This window comes from Helobdella robusta (genome assembly GCF_000326865.2).
Source record: "Helobdella robusta unplaced genomic scaffold HELROscaffold_14, whole genome shotgun sequence".
Lineage (NCBI taxonomy): Eukaryota > Metazoa > Annelida > Clitellata > Rhynchobdellida > Glossiphoniidae > Helobdella > Helobdella robusta.
Window position 1 is genome coordinate 791883 of NW_008703782.1, and position 24939 is coordinate 816821.

The 24939-nt window shown below is 35.7% G+C and overlaps 4 protein-coding genes across 4 annotated transcripts in view; 1 reads left to right on the plus strand and 3 right to left on the minus strand.

Moving 5' to 3' along the window:
• HELRODRAFT_109866 (hypothetical protein) overlaps positions 1-568 on the minus strand; it is a gene marked incomplete at its 5' end in the record, with an annotated part of 1577 nt that extends 1009 nt beyond the window's left edge. Inside the window, one exon of the mRNA XM_009014590.1 lies at positions 4-568. Within this exon, the coding sequence (XP_009012838.1) occupies positions 4-568 (565 nt within the window). The remainder of the gene's footprint in view (positions 1-3) is intronic.
• Positions 569-6817: 6249 nt separating this feature from the next.
• HELRODRAFT_109869 (hypothetical protein) lies at positions 6818-11660 on the plus strand (the record flags this gene model as incomplete). The annotated part of the gene is made up of 8 exons (XM_009014591.1): positions 6818-7109; positions 7242-7483; positions 7655-7839; positions 9955-10009; positions 10281-10403; positions 10792-10867; positions 11324-11407; positions 11551-11660. Coding segments are annotated over 8 exons (1167 nt in total), but the record flags the coding sequence as incomplete, so codon positions are not given.
• An 894-nt stretch (positions 11661-12554) lies between these two features.
• On the minus strand, positions 12555-13812 carry HELRODRAFT_185375 (hypothetical protein). The gene is made up of 5 exons (XM_009014592.1): positions 13767-13812; positions 13597-13667; positions 13107-13207; positions 12815-12998; positions 12555-12700 (listed from the first exon to the last, which is right to left on the minus strand). The coding sequence occupies exons 2-5, from the start codon at positions 13665-13667 to the stop codon at positions 12607-12609; spliced, it is 450 nt and encodes a 149-aa protein (XP_009012840.1). The 5' UTR covers positions 13767-13812; the 3' UTR covers positions 12555-12606.
• Positions 13813-15228: 1416 nt separating this feature from the next.
• Positions 15229-21509, minus strand: HELRODRAFT_74042 (hypothetical protein; the record flags this gene model as incomplete). Its single annotated transcript, XM_009014593.1, has 11 exons — positions 15229-15441; positions 15795-16000; positions 16248-16314; positions 16919-17092; positions 17536-17596; positions 18047-18156; positions 19012-19065; positions 19849-19931; positions 20063-20232; positions 20502-20639; positions 21427-21509. Coding segments are annotated over 11 exons (1359 nt in total), but the record flags the coding sequence as incomplete, so codon positions are not given.
• Between the last annotated feature and the right edge of the window lie 3430 nt (positions 21510-24939).

Below are 24939 nucleotides of genomic sequence, written 5' to 3' on the forward strand. Positions count from 1 at the left end.
TCGACAGCCCATCACTGTTTCCTCTAGAACCAACAGTCGATATGGGATTACCATTCGAATCAAAAATTTTCAAACAGTGGTTTCCGGAATCGCACACAATTATCCTATTTTTGGTATCCACCGCGAAAAAGTCTGCCATGCAGAGCTGCTTGGCACCCGACCCATACGAGCCAAACTCGCTGATGACCTCGCCGCCGATGTTACTGATGATGATCTTGCACCGGCTTCGATCACTCATGATCAGATTGCCATCTCTGCTGACGGCCAGACCCGACAGCCACTCCAACGATCCTAAATTATCGATCTGCGAAACATCTGCACCAAACTCATCGAAAATTCTGAGAGACTTTGATTTCCTGTCTCCCACGATGATGCTACCTCCGTCGTTGTACGAAGTAACTCCGAAGGGTTTTATGCCCGTCAGGGTGTGTTCAAGATGGCCTCCAGAATCAAAAAACTCCAAGCAACTCAGGCCGAAATCAGCAACAACGAGAGAATTGGTTTTGAGGAAAGCAGCAGCAGTTGGAACACCGAAGTCATTCTTCTGACAGGACCAGCACTTTGTCATTTCCTCAGATAACTCCGGAGAAGTCGACTGATTAGGAAAACGTTTGACTTCGAGAGCAGACAAATATTTCGTCCTGAATGACGATAGGAGATTGTCATCGAGTAATGGTTCGTGTTTTTTAGGTGGGTCTGGTTTTTGTTCTGCTTCGTTTTCATCAATTTTTAAAGTTGTTTTTTCATTTTCTTTGTCATCACCAAGATCAGCATCGTCGTTAGAGTGAAATCCACTTTTACCATCTTCACCCCTAACATTGCCATCTCTGCCAACGTCATCATCCTCTTCATTCAAATCATCATTATGATGACTGCCAGTTGAGTCGAGACGATCGCGTTCGTTTCGCACGTCATCCATGATTCTATCGTATTGATCTTTGGTCATCGTCATTCCTAACAAGTGCTCCTTAAAATCCTGGTCAGTTTTGAAGTCGTTTTTGTTTAGGCTGAATTGGGCTCCAACGCTGTTACATCGAGGTTTGCGACGTGAGGGGCGATGGTCACCTTTGTACGATTGATGCTGTGATTGTTGTTCGAGACGACTTGCTCTGCTTATTCTTTCAGATGGCTGAGCAGGTTGATACTCCCGTTCTGGATGAAAATGTTGTCCTGCTTGCTGTCTATGATGAAAATGGTCATAGTTCTCTGAGAAATTACGCTGAGGATGTTCTGGCGGCTGATGTTGCTGGTAGTCTGGCTGCTGTGGCTGATGTGGCGGTTTGAGATTTTCATCTTTAGATCCCAAATCGAAATTGAAACTTAACCTATCTCTGGCCGTTCTAGCCCTTCTCTCAGGATTGATTCGTTCTCTCATTTTTTGACTGATATTTTCCTGATGAAACGTCGGTGAAGTTGGTTCATTTTGTTGATGCCTGGGTCTTGTGGGGGTCTCCTGAATTTGGAAAAAATTAAAAAATATCTTTTTGTTTAATTTGAATTCATTTTGAATCATATAAATATAAGTAGAAATAATAAAAGTTTAGTTTAAATTGCATTTTTAAATTGAATCATACACTAACATCAAGCAATAAATTATAAACTGACAAATTTGATGAATAATTCAAATGCTACTAGCAAATAAATAAATAAATAATTGGTAAAATAAAAAAAATTTAATTAAATAACCACCCTATAGAATCTATTTTCATTTTCACGAATTTTCCTGGCATCAGCTGCTTCAGATTCTGGTAGGTTAGTTGCTTCATAGCTTGGTGATTTATCACTTGATTTTCTTCTCCTTCTGGGGCTAGGTAATGGCGATTTTGTTTTTTTCTCTCTGAAGCTGCCGCTGCCGCTACTGTTGCTTCCTTTGGGAGATTGTTTTCTGGTTCGAAAGGATATTTTATGCTCTGGAGACTTGTTGCTTGATTTTGAAGACTTTCTGTCTTTTGAATTTTGCCTAATGAATGGTCCTGTGAAAATTTCATAAAATGTATAATTTTTACGGATTCATTTCTGTAAATATTCAATCAATTTCACTATTTTTAAAAATTTGCAACCTGTAAAATTTTCACTAATTTCACAATTTTTACAAATTTAATTCCAGATGATAATAAATACCTTTTTTAATAAACCAGTCAGAAAAATGTTTTTCCAAATTAAACAAAATAATTATTTTATCCAAAACATTCCTAAACAAAAGTAAAATAATACCATCGGTAGTAATGTTTTCTCTGTGCGTAGGTAATGTTGGACGAGTTGGACCGGCGGCCAAATTAGATCTCCTATTATCACTCCCTAAACTAGAAAAAAAAAGTTTATCCCCTGATCTGTCAGAGGAGTTAGGAGTCTCGAAAATGGCCGAATGGTAGCTGTCAGATTTTAAAGTATCACTGTTTATGGGTGTGCTAGTGTTCAAACCATGGGAGGTCATTCTTGGAGTGTTGAATGATGAATCTTTGAATCTTTGAGGTGTTGCTTGATCATGTGACATTGAAGAGTCTTCTGAAGTTGGTGCATGTTCTCGATCTTCATTAATTTTGAAAAGATTTTCTGATGATCTGACGTTTGATTCTTCTATATTTCCATAAGTTGATCTGTTTAATGATTGAGTTCTCCTGCTATGAAGTGTTGATCCATACCAGGTCCTTCTCCTCAGGTCTCTCTCTTCATCATGATCCTTACTGTTCATCTGTTTGTTTCTGAATCGAATGCTACTTTCATAACCCAATCGAGTGTGGTCTGGTCTAATTGTGGGTTTGAAATTAGCACCATTGCTGGCTTCTTTATCAGCCGATTCAAAGTACTTTGCATATTTACCATAACCATTATAGATGGATGAGTAACTGTCATTCTCTGAACCACTGTTGTTTCCAGAAGCGGTACCCTCATATGACGTTTTGCTAGCCCCACTGCTAAAATCTGACTGACCTGAAAATCTGGATGGCCTCTCCCTATCTCTGCTATTGAAAGAAGTGCTGTTGTTGTTTGTGGCACTCGTTGAAAATCTTGGAGAGGTTGTACTTTCTCGAGAATTTGACATGCTTCTTGTTATGTTATCAACAATTTCTTGAACTATCTTATCCTTCAAGGCCTGGGTTTTCTGGTCAATTTGAAAACCGTCAGCACCGTTGTTGGGGACAGTGGCTTGAACTTTACAAAGTGGACAAAATATTTTTGCTTTTGTAGCATCACTGGCTGTGGCCACAGCGCTGTCACACAGAGTTTTCAGACAAACAAAACAGAATGTGTGGTGACATGGAAGAAATCTTGGATCTTTAAAATGGCAGGAACATAGCGTGCAAGTTAGTAAGGATGTGTGGGGGTACGAATCCATCTTTGATTCCTAAAATATTTTAAGTTTTTCTTCAATCAGATTGAATTGAAATTTAATTTAAGTATTAACAAACTGAATAAAACTTGATTCACTGAGACCGAACTGAGGCAAACCCTTTAAATTTTAAACAAATTTTAATTTAAGAATAATCATTAAGATTAAATTAATCAATGATAATAATGATTCAATAGAGAATAGAATAGAGTATATAATAGACAATAATAAATATTAAATAGTAATGAACAATAAACTAATAAAAATTATTATAAAATGGATTTTAAGAATAAAATTTGACAGATGGAAAAGTGTTATTGAAAAGAAAGGGTTAAAAGTTAATATTGGTAAGACGAAGGTAATGGTGAGTGGGGAAGGTGGGGAACGAGTGATAAGTAAAATAGACCCCTGTGGGGTATGTGATAGGAGAGTGAAGGATAACTCGGTATTGTGTATAGGATGTCAGAAATGGGTGCATAAGAGATGTAGTGGTGTGAGGGGGGCACTGAAAAAGGTGGAAATGTAAGAAATGTGTTCATGGTGTGATTAATAGGACGGATGCAAGGACGGGGTTGAGTGATGGTATTGAAAGAGTGGAAAGCTTTGTTTACTTAGGGGATAAGCTGAATGCGGATGGAGGATGTTTGAGCGCAGTTACGGCTAGAGTTCGTGTAAGATGGATGAAATTTAGGGAACTGGGTGGGGTATTGTGTGGAAAGAAATGGTCAGTGAAGATGAAAGGGAGGGTATATAAAGCATGTGTGAGAGCAGCGATGATATATGGTGGTGAAACTTGGGTGTTGAGGAGAGAGGAGGAAAGTGTACTGCAGAGGGCTGAAAGAGCTATGGTGAGGATGATGTGTGGGGTTAAAGTGAAGGATAGGAGGAGTAGTACAGAGCTGATGTCAATGATGGGACTGAATGAGGACATTGTGACATTGATAAGGAGATCGAGATTGCGGTGGTATGGACATGTGTTGAGAAGGGATGAAAGGGTCGGGATTAGGCGAGCGTTGGAGTTCGAGGTTGAAGGAGTGGTAGGAAGGGGTCGTCCGCGATTGGGATGGAGAGAGCAGGTGGAGAAGGACAGGGTGAAAGCGGGGTTGCGTGATACTGAGGCGAGTGACAGATGTGGATGAAGTCGAGGGGTATTTCGGTTTCATCATAGGTAGCCAAACGGCAACCCCCGATCTCGGGGAAAATGCCGTCTAAACGTGTGTTGTTGTTGGATTTTAAGAATAAAAAAAATAAAACTAAATCAATAACTTTTTATTCAAATTTTAGTTATTAAATTACTTACTGAAAGTCAGATCTCATGAAAAGCTTGGACAAATTGATAAAAATTATCCCGCAAAATGAAATAAATTGAAACGACGAACTAATTATTTATTTCAATCAAAATCCACTTTTCGAAATAATCATTTGATTAATTCTAATGAACGACAGAGTGTATTCATTCATTACACGGGTCCATTCTCTTGTATTGTTCACCTACGCACATTCCGGACATTTTTGCTATTATTGTAGCACTTTTACTAAATTAAATATTTTAAAATTATTTTTTATAAATGCACATAATAAAAATTGAATATTTTCACTATAGAACATCTGAAACTGTCATCCTAGCATTACAAACCAACATTAATATTAATTGGTACATTCTTTCAAATGATTAAGTTAACCATTAACTTTTAAATGTGAATAAAGCTGAAAGAGAATCTAGTTTGAGTTTGGTTAATTAGGAAATTTTGAGTTTAAACTGACATGGAAAGTTGTCACGGACGAGATATTGGAAGAATTAAGAGGGAAGGATTTTTATCCGGCACCCCAGCTAAAAAATTTCGAACAAGAGTCGCCGGATATTTCATCGCAACATCTCTTGTCCTAATTGGAATTAAACTGTAATTTATTTTAATTATTTATTTTTGTATTCTATATTATATTTTACTTGTTCTTTTTCCTTCTACAAGCTAAGGATTTTTTTACAATTACATTTAAACCAGATCATTACAACACAGAGCAAGACAAAACACCAACTATTGATTCATTGATTATTATTATGTTCTGTTAAAGTAACTTATTCTTATGAGTATGACCATTTAAAAATAACTGTCTGAAAATTCAAAATTATAGTTTTATATTTTCAATTTCAGTTACTTAGGTCCGGGCTACTTAACAAGATACTTGAGGGATCTTGAAAAGCAAAAAGCTCTTGAGAAAAATAAAGTTCTGGAAGGTCATTTCACCAGGGTCCAACAAATAAATAAAGATGAGAAGAATAATTCATTGAATAATTAAATAATTTATATTCTTTTTTAACTTTTTTATTTATTTTATGTTAAAATACATTAGAATAAAAATGTACCTATAAGAGTTGAAAATTTGAAAAAAAAAATTCAAAAATATCATGATGATGACCTGTGACACTTTCTTAAACTACGTTGTTAATAACAACTCTCACGTTGCTATTAAACCACGTACATCTAAGAGTGTTTTAGAAAAAGATATAGAAGAGGAATATCATTACATAGACGCACACACACAAACACACGTGTATTTTATGTTAATAATTCTCTAATTTTTATTTACAGATGTAAATTTTTGTAATATCTTTTTATTTTTAATGTTATTTCATTTAATAAATTGTGGTTAATAGAAAGGTTTTCATTTGAATTTTTGGTAAATTAAAGATTTGATTGATTGGTTGGTTGATTGATTGATTGATTGGGGAGTGATTGATTGATTGATTGATTGATTGATTGATTGATTGATTGATTGATTGATTGATTGATTGATTGATTGATTGATTGATTGATTGATTGATTGATTGATTGATTGATTGATTGATTGATTGATTGATTGATTGAATTATTTATCAAATTCTCTCCATTTGGTAATTGCTAACAAATTTATAATTGAATTTTTTTATGTTTAATAAAATTTATGTTTTAAAGTCGAAGACAACATGAAATTAAAATGAATTTCAATTAAAATTGGAAAATTAAATAACTGAAATTACGTTAATTAAGAGGAATAATAGAGAAAAAACAAAAAACTTTAATAAGATATACATCAAAATTTGATTAATCGCTTACAAAAAATTAATTAGATTCAGAAATGTGTAAAAATAAAATTGATTTTCTTAATGGAACGCAAGAACGCGCATATGTGGTATGAAATGAAGATGATTAAACATTTAAATATTTTCGAAAATGATGATGTGGAATCATTTTTTGCGTTGTGTAATACTAAAGAAAGTAATAAAACTTGATTACTTTGTTTAAATTTCAGTGGAAATTGATTTAAAAGACTAACTTGTAAAAATGATTAAATTTTACGTTACGTGGTATCGTAACTAACTTCACAAAAGCACTTAATTATAACTTTTCGCCTGGTTCATTTTTAAAATTATTTGTTTAGTGATAGAGTTGTTATGACGAGAGTTATTAATTAAATAACTACCAATTAGTTTTATTTTGTATTAAAATGAAAAACGAAAATGGAAATAATGATTTTAATTTATCGGAACTTCACTCCCTGCTACCGCAAATTATAAAAAAGTCATCCAACACTTCTTATCACCGTCATCGTGATGGCCGTCTGGAGCAGACGAAGTTAGCTGGCCTGCCGAATGATTTGGGAAATTCCTGCTATATCAATTCAATCGTCCAATGTCTGAATAATTGTGATCTTTTGGTATGTTCGGCCTTAACTTCGAAACTAGAACAAAACGGTATTTTTTGTTCATCCATAAATGTAAATAATCACAGCCAGGATAGTAGTTGTAGCAAAGGTAAACTACAACAGCAACACTCCAGTGATGTCATTAATAACGTACCAACGACAAATAAAAAAAATGGTTGCATTGCTTTGAAGAAAAAATTTAAAAAATCTACCCTATCCAATGCAGATTCAATTACAGAACAACTTTCGTGCCTAATTCAAAGCCTCTGGTTAGGCAGATGTAATTTGGAATTGTCAAAAAAATTTAAGTCTTCAATTGGCCGCATTGAAAAGCAGTTTAGAGGTTCTACACAGCAAGATGCCCATGAGTTCCTACTCTGGTTGCTAGGTTATGTTAAAGATGAACTTTCCAAAGAAAAAGATTTTTTAAATTCTAATGAAAAGCCTGCCAAAAATAAACTACTAAAAGTAAATTGAGATGTTTATTCATTTTTTATTATTTTTTCTCCATTATAATTAGATATATATTCAAAAACTAGTCATAAAGAGTTATTTTATAATTATAAATTTGAATTTTTTAAGAGTCAAGTTGATGGTGACAACTCCCTAAGAATCGAACAAACCAGCAACAGCCTTAAGTTAACAAAACCCACGCAAACAAACAACGTCATCGACTATTTATTTCGAGCATATTACACGTCAACTTTAAATTGTTTAAAATGTGGCCATCTCAGTTCTACCCTAGATCCATTTTTAACTATTTCTCTGCCTATTTCAATGCCTTATATAACATCAGTCAAAGTCCATGTCATTGTTGTTTATCAGTCAGCCACTCCAAAGAATGTAAATAAATTTATATTATTTTTGAATAAAAGTTTTAAAAATAAATTTCTTTGTATACTCATAAGGTTTTTTTTATAAGTTTCATAACTCAATAATTTTGAGAATTAATTAAATAAATAAATAAATTAATTAATTAATATATATTTCCTAAAGGTAAGATTAGGCGTATGGATGGATTTCACAAGTACAGTCGGCCACTTGAGGTCACAGGTTGCCAACTTAACTAACATAAATGTCAAACAGGTCACTACCATAGATTTTGAGTTTATCATATTAGTATTAGTGGTTAATGTTATTAAATAGTCCTATGCAATGCTATGCAATACATCTTAGTGATGATATCCTGATATAACTTGACAATTATATATTAATAAATAATTATTACAATAATAGTACCTCTACACAAACGTACAGATAATCTTAGCTTCTATATCATTGGATAGTTCAGCACATACATTACTGGATCATCAGCCAATCAAAGGCCTCTCTGCTGATGGCATGAATATTCATGCTATAGAAATTATTAAGAATGAGGCCTGTGTTGAGAATCATGTCTTGATGGTTGTCATTAATAAATTTCTCAATGGCCTACAGACAGAAAGGTAATTTGCATATTCAAATTAACAAATTGAAATTGACTAATTTACTTATTTAAATTAACTAATATCCATATATCCACATAAAGATATATATCTTCATTTCTCCATATTGATATATCATCTCCTGTCGTATTCAGATTCGGGTTCCCCGTGGTTTTGAACTTGCATAGATCGTCATCGTCTTTTGATATTCACCAGGATCTCCTATTCGAGATGAAACCTTACATACAGACGGGACTCAATTGCTATAGCTTTGTTAGCTGCTTATAGCTGCTGCATAGCTGCCGTTGTGGGACATTTGTGATTGGATGATTAAATGATGAGTGAATTGTTGAATGAATGAATGAATGAATGAATAGATGAATGAATGAATAGATGAATGAATGAATAAATATATGAGTGGATGAATGCAACAGTGAATGGACAAATGCAAGAACAAAAGAATGACCGACTAACCAAACAAATGAAGGATCAAGTTGATGGATAAATAGTATTTGAAGATGCTTCAATGAATGAATAAACGAACGAAGGAATGAATGAATGAGCGAATGAATGAACGAATGAACGAATAAATGAACGAACGAATGAATGAATGAATGAAACATTGATTAAATTATTTAAAATGGGAATTTGATTGTTTGATATTTAGATGAGATTATTGAATATATATATATAAAGTAAATTAAATTGATCTGTGTCAAAGAATCACATAAAAGAAATAATTGTTTCTTTCATAAACTCCAAACTGCAGTCAAAATCTTTCCTGGATTTCCGTCTAGTCACATCCCTACTGGACTCCCCATACTACATGTCCAATGACAGCTTTCCACTGTGTTCTGATGCTGTCAATAAGTTAGGAATTAGTTTGTGTGCGTATGAGTGTATGCGCACGTGTATGTGCGATCTGTGGTAATTATGTAAGAAGGCAAGTCTTGTTATTGATTATTTCATCATTATTATTGTTGTCGTTGTTATTGTTGTTGTTATTTTCATAGAGCCTTATCATTATGTAACTCTGGACCCCAACACATCATGGTCATTGCCGAATGGTACAAGATGTTTATCGATAAGTTAGTAACGACGACGATGATGATGGTGGTGTTACAGATGATGATGTTGGTGATGATGATGATAGTGATTGGTGACTATTGTTGAAATGATAATCATGATTACAACAATTTACCCTATTATTGTCGTCATTATCATTATCATCACCATCATTATCTTTAATGTCATCATCATTATTATCATCATCATTATCATCATCGCCGTTAACAACATTGTCATCATCATTGACATCATCATCATCACCGTTAACAACTTTTTCATCGTCATCATCATCGTCATCATCATCGTCATCATCATCATCATCATCATTAGTTTCTCTCCGTCCATCAATGAACCTGTCATAGACCACGAAAGTGCATGCTTTAATAGTAACAATAACAACAACAATAATAATAACAATAACAACAACAACAACAACAACAATGGTAGTAGTAGTTGTTGTACACTGGATGATTGTTTCAATGCCTTCACTCAAAAAGAACAGGTTTTTTCTCATTTCAATATATCTCTATTTCAGACATCAAACACATACACACGCATACACACACATACACGCATGCGCATACACACACATACACGCATACACACACACACACGCATACACACACACACACACACACTGCATTCAAGCCTGGTCAATGCCAACAATAGCTGGCACTTTAAGCATTACGCCCCGTTTCGCCATTCATTATTATTATTATTATTATAATTATAATTATTATTATTATTCACTTTATTGTTATTCTTATTATTAGTTGAGTGAAGACAACGCTTGGTTCTGCGTCCACTGTGGCAAGAGGCAGAGGGAGACGACGAAAAATATACTGATATCATCATATCCTAATATACTTGTGGTGCATCTCAAGAGATTTAAACATGTATGTGTGTGTGTGTGTGTGTGTGTGTGTGTGTGTGTGTGTGTGTCGTGTGTGTGTGTATGTGTATAAAATTTTGTTTGGTTCACCAGTGAGATGGTATTCTTCTATTCTTTCTTGATCTATAAAATTGTTATAGTCCTACCTATTAATGTTATGTTGTGTTTTTTATTACGTATTATCTACGAAATGTGAAAAGTTACTTGATTTGTCAATGCTTACGTCTGGTGCATTTGCTCTGCTTGTCTGTCTGTTGTTGCTATTATTATCATCATCATCATCATTATTTCTATTATTTTTTTTATTGTTATTTGTCTGTCTGTTGCTGCTATTATGCTATTATTATCATCATCATCATTATTTCTATTATTATTTCTATTGTTATTTATAGGATTCTTCAAGGAGGACCAAGCTTAACACGTTCGTTAGATTCCCCATTAAAAACCTCAATCTGTCTGATTATATCAGTCCCAACAATAACCACAACAATAAAAAGAATAATAACAATAATAATAATAATAATCATAATATAAATAATAATGATATAAATAATATTAAGAAGAGTAATGCAGCCAATGCTAACGCCTCAGCTGTCGCAAAAATTTCTAGCATTGACAGCTTAAGCTCTTCAAATAATTCGGTAAATGTAAAGAATTTAGCCAAACAGGGAAGCCTGAATATTAATGAGGTTATTAATATTCATGAAGTATGCCCTCCAATCATTATGAAGTGCATACAAATCAATAACTCCCCGGCTAAGTTGGTCGATTCTAAAAATGGCACACCTAAACGGCATACATCGCAAATCAGGGATGTGCTTGACACCCCCAAAAATTCGAACTCTATAAACGCCAACACTAATCACGACAGCAGTATTGTAAATAATGATGATGGTCATAATACAAAAGCAGATGACAATGAAGGTGACGATAGTGCTGACGATCACACGTATGATTTGTTTGCTGTTTGCAATCATTACGGATCATTAACTGATGGCCATTATACAGGTATCATTTTTCTCTTTCATACACGCATTTCGTATATTTACTTCTCTCTCTCTCTCTTTCTTTCTCTCTCTCTCACACACACACACACTAGCTACGTCAAAACTTTATAATCTTACCTTTAATATTTAATCCCTTTTTTTCAGCCTTCTGCCTGAACCCACTAACAAAAGAGTGGTACCACTACAACGATCTGCGCGTGACGAAGATGACGGAGAACGAGGTCGTCACGACAAACGCCTACATTCTATTCTACCGAAAGAAAAACATCCCCAACGCCGTGGTCACAGAAGCAAAGCAGATGGGGGACACTAGTGCTGCTTCGGTTAAGAAAACATTAGAAAAAAAACCGAGCAACCAGAATGGAGATCTTGCCAAAAACAGAATTTCATCCATTTCATCCTCATCCATATCACTCAACAAATTCAAACACTGCTTTCCCAGAACTTTTTCCTACTGCAAATTTAGAAGCTGTAGGAGTGTGAAGAGTAATGTTTTTGGCAAGTCTAGATTCGAGAAGCAGCAGAAGATAGGCAGCCCCAACGATGGTGATGATAGCGAAACTGACAAATATAACCTAACTAATCCCACTGACGCTGCCAATAAAAGCAAACCAAGAACTAAAAACCTGAAGAAGACATTTTGTTTTGCATCAAACAAGGATGATGACGGCAATTATAAACGAGAGCTGAAATCGAAAGAACGAAACAAAGATGATTTTGTGGTCATCTGTTCAGATGTACAACTGTCCCAGTTACATTCCTTACAAGAATCCAGGGTCTAACTAAATATTCAATCCGCCCATTTTAGATATTCAATCGTTTAAACCATTCAATCAATTAGTTAATGGATGCATAACTCTTTTCGTTAGACCGTCGTTTGAAATGTTTTGGTTTTCAATTGTATTTAAATGTTTGCGTAACCAGCAAGCGCTCTGCTCCATGATGACACCGCGTGCACGTCTGTTCCTCAAGAATTTATTTTCAAAGTCATAACGATAATAGTGATCTAATCCAACTTATTTTGTCTTTAAAAACTTGTAACTTTGCAATTACTCGCACATTAAAAAAATTTGTTACATGCATACAACCCAACTGTTTTATTTGCTTAGTTTAAGTGATTGAAACGAGATAAATGAAACAAATCAAAAGAACTGTTAATTTATTTTATTGAAGATTCAACAAAATTAGCGTCATGTCTAATTATTGAATTTTAGATGCAGAGGAACTTTCAGCAGCCAACTTGACAGCTATGCGGTCCAAATCTCTCCTTCCTGCTGCTGTTAGCCTGCGGCCACTGAAAATGATGAAAATTAACTATTATTCACGTTTTTAGAACTGCAAAAAGTCATCTTTAAAAAAGCCAAATTAAAAATTAGAACATTTAGATATTAGAATGACAAAAACATACCCATTGGCATCCTTTTCAACCCATTTGAGACCTTCCAAAGCTTGCACAGCTTTCCTGGCAACAGAACTGGACCCCCTGACAAAATGCGAGGGACGAGTGCCATTGTTTTTGCGACCTCCATAAATTTTTGTTAGTCCTCCAACTCCAACAGGTGATCTGATGTACATGTGGCGAGCGATCGAGGCTGGATAAAGAGTTATTTATATTATACTCATCTTACAATGAAACCAAATTTATGATTAGCTATAGTTATGCAAATCAAACGTGGATGAAAATATTTTAAAAGACTCACCAGTTCTGGTGTAGAACCAATCTTCATCATATGGAGCCAGTTCCTTGTGCACACCCAACTTGACAACATCTGTCCAGTCTGGAACCTTTAATTTGCCATTTCTGTTTCAAGAGAATATAAATTTTAACCTAGTATAAATTTTGACCAATGTTTATGTATAAAATAGAAATTTTTGACTAATAAATTATACTTTTAAAAAATGAAGAAAATGTTGAAAAATCAGACAAGTTTTTTATTAAATGTCAGACTAAACAACTAGGATGGGAATCATTTACAATTCTCATCAACTCTCGTTAGTCACCATCGTTTGGCAGACGGCAAAAAATCATTCAAAACGAGTGATTCAGACCACCAAAAACCCAATCGACAATAATCTCCCACAGATATAACGCAAGGTGATCAAATGGCTAAATCACATTGCTGACTTGTACCTATGGAGTATGGATGGACTGACAGTCCGAAACTATGTGCAGAAAATAAATTCACTAACTTTTTTATAAAAGCGGCTAACGCCTTTACGAAATCGTGTTGATTAACGTCTTTAACACTAATCCCAGGCATCTGAAATTTGAAAAACCTCAAATTTATTCGTAGCATGGGCGATAATAAAAAGTTTAGTGAAAAAAATTAAGAAAAAAATGAATATTGATCACTAATTACACATTAATGTTTTCGCAAATTTAAAACTAGTAAAAATATTAATTATAATGAAGTATTTTATAAAAATTAGCAAGGATAAATTCCACGCACCTTCAGTCAAAACATACACGAAGAAAAAAAGGAAGTTGATTGGATCACGTGGGCCAAAGAAATTTAAAATTTAATTTATTACAAAATTTGTTACAGTTTCTGTAAAAATTTCTTATGCATATTGTATAAAACTTAAAATACCTGTCTTCTACCTGAATAAATACCAAAATGCTTAGAGGCAAAATCAATAAAAAGTCTGATTTTCATTTCAAACGACTTATTTTACTACAAGAAACCGAATTTGGAAATTATTGTTAAATACAGTGTCGTATTTTATCTTGATTTATTCTTCTTCATGTCATACAGTAGCAAAACGTCAACGCTTGATTATTTTTTTTATTGTTTCGTTCACTAAAATAAAAACAGAAAATTATTGAATTTGTAATTATTTCAGAAAGTTTAAAAGTGACGAATTGTGATTGTACTATTATTAAATTACTGCTGATACTTTTACTACTTCGACAACCGCTACTATACTAACTGCTGCTGCTAGTACTACTAGTAGTAGTAGTACTACTACTACTTCTACTACTACAACTATTACTACTACTTCTTCTACTACTACAATAATAACTACTACTACTACTAATCTGATTCTAATACAACTAGTTTTATTACTACTTCTTTAACTAGAAATTTGGTTACAACTACTTTAAATAACATTAACCCCCAACTTTAGAAATGTAACACTTTAAATATACATATATTTGTCATTCATTTGTTTGTTTGTCATTCTTGCACGGAGTCACTGAATCCGACATTGTTTCCGGCAGCTCCTTGTAGCATCATGACGTTCAGGAATTTCTTGCGCTCCTTCACGTGTATGAAGAGATCGTCAACTTCGCCGTAGTTATCCATGGCTTTCTCGTATTCCAGTTTCAGTTTCACTTCCTTACTGGTATCCGGGATCATGCGGGCGAGACTCATCAGCAGAAGTGCGCAGTGCTGCGTTGTTTGTATGTAGAGTTGTTTTTGTTCGGATTGACGGATTTTTAAGTGGAAAGCGTTCTTGGATTAGATGCGAGTGTGTGAATGTGTGTGTGTGTGTGTAAATTAAAAAAACACACACAATTTAGAAAAACAAATATAAAAAACGAACTAAAAATGAAAAATGGAAATAGAAACCTCGAAGACGATGACAAAGCTCCATCTGGCGCATTGTATCTGCCAATAGAAAGAGATGTACGAACTTCCTATTTCGTCTGCTGGGGCCGAAAATGTTCTATACCTATTTGTTTGTGTTCAAGTGTGTGTGTGCGTGTGTGTCTGTGTGCGTGTGTGTGTGTATGTGTGCGTGTATTATTATTCGAGTATTGTTATGTTATCAACCCTGCATACGTAACTAACCGATTAACAGAGTGAATGAACGCAGTTAATAAACAAACATAATTAATTCGTACATGCATTGGGTGACATTTGCAGCCTCTGGATAAATGGAGACGTCTGGCCGTTGGTTAGCCTTGAACTCTGAGACGTTGAAGGGCGCCAGGGTCCAGTTCATGTAGCCTGATAAACTGCGCGTGTCTGCGTTCCACTTGTAGACTGCTTTCGGAATGAAGTCCGATGTCCAGGCTATGATGAATGCCTAATGGGGGAGATCGTGAAAATGGCGAGAGGAGGATTGTTTAATGGTGAGATAGTGAGAATTGTGGAAAGGAAGACAGTGCTGCTGCTTGCTGATGACGTTGTTGTTGATCATGTTCAGGAAAGATTAAAGAAAAATACCGCCAAAAAAGACCAACCTTTTAAAACACAGCGTCACCGTCAACAACAGCACACACACATCCTTCTTCACAAATACGCCTTTTTCACTCTCTCTATCTCTCTCCCTCTCTCTCCCTCTCATTCTCCCTCTCACACATTTTTTCTCTTTTTTTATCTCTTTTTTTTCTCTTCTTCTTTTACAAACACACACGCATACGCCTGCGAAACACTAACATTAGAAATAACGGCCATATAACTGATCATCTGCAAGGAGATCTCCCAGGCACCGATGTCTTGAGCTTTCAGAGCAGCGCACCTCCTGAAGAGTTTGACCATCTTGTAAGCGTCCAGTCTGATCTCGATGATGTTGTTGAGGAATGCGAATAATGGCGCCAGTGGGAAAGCCACCACGAACAACGTCACGAAACCGTATTGAATTACTGTGGGTGTGGTTGGTTGGATTGGTTGGTTGTTTGATTGATCGATTGATTGATTGATCGATCGATCGATTGGTTGGTTGGTTGGTCGGTTGGTTGGTTGATTGATTGGTTGGTTGGTTGAGTGAGTGATGTGAGTGTGTGTGTGAGAGAGTGAGTGAGTGAAGCGAAGATTGATGATATGGAGATAACAAAAATAATGATGATGATGATGACGTGGTGATGATGATCGTTACCAGACAGCACCAACCCATCTCTAGGTACTCGCCAAACATGGAGATAGGCGGATGACATTCCAGATCGAGATCCCGTTCCCACTGCATGTAGGAAGAAAGATCCTGGATGGATGAATGAATAAATTAATAAATTAAAAAATAAATAAAGTAATAAATAAATTAATTGATTAATTATTAATTTTTATTATTTTCAATTACCTTGTTATCCCGAGATCTCAAACACTTCTTGAATATTCTAAAATGTGAATTACAAAGAATTTGAATGACAAATAGTGATATTATTTTTATCATTTATTATTATTGTTATTTTTGTAATCATTACTACTACTACTACTACTACTACTACTACTACTACTATTTCTAAGATTACTACTACTAATATTACTACTACTACTACTGCTACAACAACAACAACAACAACAACAACTACTACTACTACTACTACTACTACTACTACTACTACTACTACTATTACTGCTACTTCTACTACTACTACTACTACTACTACTACTACTACTACTACTACTACTACTACTACTACTACTACTATTACTGCTACTTCTACTACTACTACTACTACTACTACTACTACTACTACTATTACTGCTACTTCTACTACTACTACTACTACTACTACTACTACTACTACTACTACTACTACTACTACTACTACTACTAAGACTACTACTACTACTATTATAATAATAATAATAATTATTATTATAATAATAATTATTATTATTATTATTGCTACAACTAACGGGGCCAGCATCTCAATCAGGGCATTTAGGAATTGCTTTCCTATCATTACGACGATCAGCTGGATGGTCAGCTCGGAAAAACATCCAGTATCTTCACACTATCATTATTATTATTATTATCATTCTTATTTTTATTATTATTATTATTATTTACATCATTATATTTTACATCTTATTTATTTACACTCTGATAATAATTTTCAATTGATTTAATTTGGATTTTATTTTTTCGATTAATAAAAGAATGTTCCCATTGTTATTATTATTATTATCATTATAACTATAATTAATATAATAATTATAGTTCTAATTTTTGCTATAATTTTACTCCTCCATTCCCCAGAACGGCAAGCTACGTAGAATACCCTATTTTATTCTATCTCAATTTTCATATTTTTCATACGCTTTATGGACCTTTTTATTCTAGGTCCAATTATGATTTTATGAAGAAATAAAAGGCGTTCTAAAAATAATAATAATAATAACAACAATAATGACAATAATAATAATAATTATTATTGTTGTTGTTATTTTTATTTACCTCGTCCTGCCGGTATTTGCTGAACATGTAGAGTTTATCAAAACCAGGTCTGTCTACAAAGCTTTGAATAAATTATAATCATAATTTATTATTCATATTATTATTATTATGTCATAATTAACAATAATACTATCACCGTCATCATTACCATAACCATCATCATCATCGTCATCAAAAGTATTTAAAACGACAACTGATTTATCGTTGTCATCATTATCGTCGTCGTCGTCATCATCATCATCATCATTATCACCACCATTATCATCATCATCATTATCACCACCATTATCGTCATCATTACCACCTTAATCGTCACCACCATTATCGTCATCATTACCATCATCACCTTCACTACCATCAACATCATGATTACGATGATCACCACCACCATCATCATTACCATCATCATCATCACCACCATCATCATCACCATCACCATCATCATTACCATCACCATCATCATCACCACCATCATCATTATCATCATCACCATCACCATTATAATCCCAACCTTCCTTTGAAAAAGGCGATGTATATGATGGAGCCATAGTTGTTGATGCACTGGAAAACGACAATTTTAAATATGAAACTATCTTCATATGAAGTTCGCGTTTTATGGGCCTCTGAGGATAATTAGGAATTAGGAAAATTAGTTTATCCGAAGTGGGGGTCCAAGATTAGGGATGTGTTTTTTTTTTTTTTATTGATGAAATATATCGGCTGATAAGTTTGGCTGAAGATTGATTTGAAAATGTTGGAATAATGATGGAGTTAGCGTTTGGTAGTATAAGTTTTGAACGAACGAATGAATGCAAAAAAGAAAAAAAGAACAAACGAATAAATGACAAAATAGTTGAATAGTTTGTACTACGGTAATTAAAAACTTGATATTTTTAAACAGAATTCTATCTAACCCAAATTCGTAAGAATCTTTGCCAATTTCTGATAGATCTGTCAAAATGAAAATATTATTTATTTAGTATTGATAACTAAATAGAACGTTGTTAGCATCGCCACTAAGGATTGTTAGTATAGATGAGATCCCTCCCAATCATGTGCAATGTAGATTGTGGTGTTGTAGTGTATGGTATGTGTGTCTGTTGTTGTTGTTGCTGTTGTTGTTGTTGTTGCTGCTGTTGTTGTTGTTGCTGTTGTTGTTGCTGCTGCTGTTGTTGTTGCTGCTGTTGTTGTTATCTCTGAAAACTAATTGCCAAAAACATCTTCATCATCGTCATCTTCGTCCTCATCATCAACATCATTACCAACAACAAATAATGCATCGTCATCATCAACAACACTGTCATCATCACCACCGACATCGTCATCATTATCATCACCGACAGCAAAGAACAAAAACAAACTCACAAATCCGAGAACGGAAATGGCGATAACGTTCAAGATGGCGGCCGTGATGGTTGTTATAATCTTTGCATGGGCCTTAATCGTCAGATTTTCGCTCTGGTAGAGTGCGTAAACAAGGGCCAGTCTGTAAACGAGGACTGCAAATATCGCAATCACCACCATGGATAACTGAATGGTTGATTGGTTGGATTGTTGGATGGTTAGTTGGTTGGTTGGGTTGGTTGGTTGGTTGGTTGGTTGATTGGTTGGTGGGTTGGTTGGTTGGTTGATTGGTTGGGTTGGTTGGGTTAGTTGGTTGGTTGGTTGGATGGTTGATTGGTTGGTTGAATGGTTAGTTGGCTGGTTGATTGGTTGGTTGGTTTTTTTTTTGTTCGTTCATTAGTTGTATGATTATTTAACAAGATTTAATCGACAACAAATCCATCATCATTACTATCATCACTTTCATCACCACCATCATTACCATCATCATTACCACTACCACTATCATCATCACCATCATCGTTATCATCATCAACAACAACAACAACAACAAGGAAAAAACGTTTATGAAGTTGCCGACCAAGAACAAGAGGACTGATATGGAGGTCAAAGTTCGACCTATCATCCAGGCTGTTGATACGACGGGTTCCTCTTCCTGAATGAACGAGTGAGTGAGTTGAGTGAATGAATAAGTGAATGAATGAGTGAATGAAGAATGAAAGAATGAACGAACGAACGAACGAACGAATGATTTCAACCCACCCCAGACCACGGATTTTTAACCACGGTGTTTGTTTGGCTCACAAACTCTGGTCGAACGTTCTGTAGCATTTTTTGAGGAGGAGGATGATGAGGATGAAGAAGAAAATGATGATAGTGATTATGATGATGATGATAATAGTGATTATGATGATGATGATGATGATGATGAAAATGATGATTATGATGATGATGACGTCATAGAGATACTTCGTCGGCTTCAAAGTTAGTAACGTTCCATTCATGCTGTAGGGCCAGTTGTCTACGTTTCCATAACTCCATGAAACATATCGCTGTGTGTGTGTGCGTGTGTGTGTGCGTGTGTGTGTGTGTGTTTGTCTGTGTGTGCGTGTATGTGTGTATGCGTGTATGTGTGTATGCGTGTGCGTACAACAACAACAACAATAAAAATAATAATAATGACCCCAAACGCAAATGAAGATGGCACAGGCGAGCGTGGCCTCGTTATCAAAGACTCTGGAAAATTTTGCATTATTGCAACTTCCTGATAGCTTGGTGTAGTTGCATCTGAAGTCGCACTTGGGACACATGGTGTAGTTGCCTGGAGCTTTCGTCTCGTCGCATATTTCTTTTCTGTTGGTCAGTTTCAATCAATCAATCAATCAACCAACCAATCAATCATTCAATCAATCATCAATCAATTAATAACAACATGATATAAAACTATAAATTAACCAGTTAGTCGATTAATCAATAATACGTGTATAGTTGATTGATTGATTCATAATTAGATAAATGAACGATAAATAAATAAATATAAACAAATAAATGAACAAATAAATCACACACACCAAATAAATCACACACACACACCACATACACACACACACATACACACTTACACATTATCATCAATAGTTGCAAAACTAGCCAGCCCGTATATGAAACAGGCTAGACCGGCCAGTGCGGCTGCGAATAAACTGGCCGTGTACAAACCCATCCAGGCAAAATAAAACGTAAACTGCTCTCCAAAATATGACCTATTTGCATAAATTATGTTGATGTTTGCATAAATTATGTTGATGTTTTCATAAATTATGTCGATGTTTGCATAAATTATGTTGATGTTTGCATAAATTATGTTGATGTTTGCATAAATTATGTTGATGTTTGCATAAATTATGTCGATGTTTGCATAAATGATGTTGATGTTTGCATAAATTTAGTTAATGTTTGCATAAATTATGTTAGTGTTTGCATAAACAAGATGAGATTGTATCAAATGTATTAATGTCTGCATCAATTCCAGTTGATACTTAGATAATTATCCATCTGCATACATATTTAGTATGCACGCTTAAGTACCGCATCATACAACACACATACACACATAATGTATGATAGTTTTTAAGTTTCTGGCAGAGAGTATTCGAACCAGGTCATCGCGAAATAACAACTGGAAGTACAGCTCTTTTACCGACTGAGCTAACTCGTCAACCATGACTTTGTTACGTGAATTATGGACGTGTGAATGAATAAATAAACGAACTTTTAATGTAATAATGATAATTTATGTATGCATGTGCGTGCGTGTGTTTTTGTTTGTATGTATGTATGTATGTATGTATGTGTGTATGCATGTATGTGTGTATGTATGTATGTATGTATGTATGTATGTATGTATGTATGTATGTATGTATGTATGTATGTATGTATGTATGTATGTATGTATGTATGTATGTATGTATGTATGTATGTATGTATGTATGTGTGTGTGTGTGTGTGTGTGTGTGTTTGCAGGAACGTGTGTATGTAGGTCAGCCTGACCTAATTTCGTTGTATGGCTGGAGGTAGAAGATGTTCTTCATCTTGACCCAATGTTCGTTCAGTTTCTGTGATTGCCGAATTTTAACCGATTGTTAAATCGATAATAATTAGTTTCAATGATTGTAAAAATGAAATGAATGAACGAATAAACGAAAGAAAGAAAAATGAATGAATGAGTGAATGAATAAGTGAATGAATGAGTGAATGAATGAGTAAAAAACTATAGAAGCGAAGAAATAAGCCAGTAACTAGAAAATTATATGAAGGAATAAACACATGAAAATGAGTAAAAGTACATATTATTCAACTAATCAGTATATTAATCAACTAAACAACTAATTGACGTAATTAATTAATTAACATAATTAATTAATTAACCACCTCCCTCTCGTTCAATTTCACCCCATCGGCAGGTTGCTTAGATGTTATAGGGTCGTGTAGGGGGTAGGCCGATAAATATGCATCGTAGCCCAACAAGCAGCCCAAGCCTGAATTAATTAACATAATTAACATAATTAATTAATTCAAAGTTTCATTTATCTCAGAAGCCTGATTACCTCAGGTTGTAAATGTGATGTCGATATCAAACGAAAGATAGCTATAGCGAGAGATGCATATTCTAAAATGGAAAACATCCTCACCAACAGTAAAATCGGAATATCAACAAAGTTAAAACTGTTAGTATGTTACATTTTTCCAGTGCTAACTTACGGCTCTGAGTCCTGGACAACTTCTAAAAAAATGGAAAAAAGATTAATGCTGCTGAGAAGCGGTTTTTGAGAAGAATTATGAAAATTAGTTAGACTTCTCGTACCTCGAATGAGGATGTATTAAAACAGTCAGGTTATGAAAAGAGGAAATTACTATAGATAACCGACGGGGGAAGTTGAAGTTTTTTGGTCACATCATGCGGAAGGAAAGAATGGAAAATCTAACAACTACTGGAAAGATTGCAGGGAAAAAAGACCGCGGTCAACAACACAAACTTAATCATTTAATTATTTGAGTTCAATCTTATAAGTTATTTGAACGGCTCGTTGACGTAAATTCATTTAAACATTGAAACTACTTTACACTACTCACTCATATCAAAGATTGTCCATATATTCTGATGATAATTTTGCGAGGCTCGTTAACATAATTTATGCAATGACATAATTTATGCATGTCAAGGTCACCTGTTTGGACTTTGTTCTTGTTTTTGAACATGGTTCTCTCCATGATGCTGTGGATGATGTAGTTGCGCTCTGCCGACGTGAAGAATGTCTCCTTACTCTCCATGTGGAAGCTAAGATGGCGGTAAAGAGAACGATGATGATGATAATGATGATGATGATGATGATGGAAACAATGATGATGATGATGATGATGATGATGATGATTAGGATGATGATAGAGAAGATGGCCTTGATCCCTTACTTATCCAAATTCTTTATTTTGAATTCCTGATGGACGAGCAGCTTTTTGCCACCAAGTTTGCTCCAAAGAAATGTCAACGCGCTTTTGCGCTCCACTTCAGTCTTAGCCTGTTGTGATATTCATACATACATACACACATACATACATACATACATACATACATACATACATACATACATACATACATACATACATACATACATACATACATACATGTTCATGCGGTTCGTGTTCACCGACCTCCCCGATCAATGGGGGTTTCTGAAACTGGACTTTAAAAATGCCTTCAATGTCTTGAGAAGAGACTCGATGTTGGAGGCTGTCAAACTTTTTTTCCCCAACATCTATAATTTTTGCCATTCTGCTTATGGCGGAGTCTCTTCCCTTGGCTACCACTCTTGGGTTGTAGAATCGTCCGAGGGGGTACAGCAGGGTGATCCCCTTGGTCCTTTGTTGTTCGCACTAACTCTTCATCCACTCTTAGAGAAAGCTTCGTCCACCTTCGTTTGCGCTTATCTGGATGATATCAGCATAGCTTCGGACGGTCCAACTCTGGCCGATAGCTACGAATATTTGAAGCATAACTCCGCTGCAATTGGCTTAGAGTTAAACATTAAAAAATGCGAACTTCACTGCCAAAGTTTATTTCAGGTGCCACATGCGCTGGCTGAAATACCCAGAGTTGGTGCATCAGAACTGAGTTTGTTAGGCACACCCTTGGTCGAGGGCGATTATCAAATAAAGTTTTTTGACCAAAAGCTCTCTGAGCTTGAATTCGCCCTGGGTCGTGTTTCCTGTCTTTCGGCCCATGATGCCTTGACTATTATCCGCAATGCCCTCAGTTTGCCCAAATTGATGTACTTCCTGCGTACATCTAAACACATTGACCCTTCTAAATTGGGCGAATTTGACGGAGCCCTGCGCACCGCCCTGTCGTCGATTTGCAATGTTCAAGTGACCGACAGTGGTTGGTCCCAGGCTCAGCTGCCGGTGCGATTTGGTGGGCTGGGGTTGCTTAGCGTGGTTCAGTTGGCTCCCGTTGTTTATAATTCTTCTGCCGCTGCCACTCTCGACCTACAGTCTTCCCTGCTCCACCGGTTTTTTCGTTGCCGCGATATTCTTCCCCCAGCGTCCGCCCCGGGGGACCGTACGCACGTCCAAATTTTGAACGAAGAATATAAAAAAATCTTTCAAAATTTGTTGTCTTCATGCGGCGACGACTTTTCCACCGCTCGTTTGTTGGCCATGTCCAGCGTTGCCAGCTGTGGGTGGTTGAGATCGTGGCCTAACACCTCTGTGGGCACCAGGCTTGACGACGAGTCTGTAAGATTTGCCATTGGCTTCAGACTTGGCCTGGTCATTCAGAATAAATACACGTGCCGATGTGGCGCTGAGGCGGACGAGTTTGGGCACCACGGTTTGGTTTGTCGCCTGGGTGGGGGCCGTCAACTACGTCACTCAGCGCTAAACGATTACGTTTGTCGGCTCTTCTCCAAGGCTTCAATCCCGGTTCTCAAGGAACCATCCGGCATTTCTGCGCATGATGGTAGGCGACCGGACGGATGCACGCTAATACCTTGGAGAGCCGGCAGATGTTTGGCGTAGGATGTTACGGTCCCTGGCACCCTTGCCGAACGATACGTAAACCTGACAAGTAAAGAATGCGGTTTGGCCGCGGCCAGGGCAGCGGACGAGAAAATGAAAAAATATGGGAATGCCCTCCCCTCGATGGAATTCTTGCCAATATGCATCGAGGTTCTCGGCCCGATGGACCCCAACACCCTTAAATTTCTTAAGGAAATAGGCAAAATGATCAGTGTCAGATCAGGTGACAGCAGGGAACTGTTTTTTGCAACCAACCACATTTCGTGCTTGTTGCAGCGGTTCCTGCGTGTCTGTGTGCTTGAAAATATCCAACTGAATGCCGACATGTGCAATTAACGACAATTCAAAGTGTTAATCCATTTGTTACTTGATGTTTGACGGTTCAGTGTCACTCATCATGTTTTGGTTTTAACATACATACATACATACATACATACATACATACATACATACATACATACATACATACATACATACATACATACATAC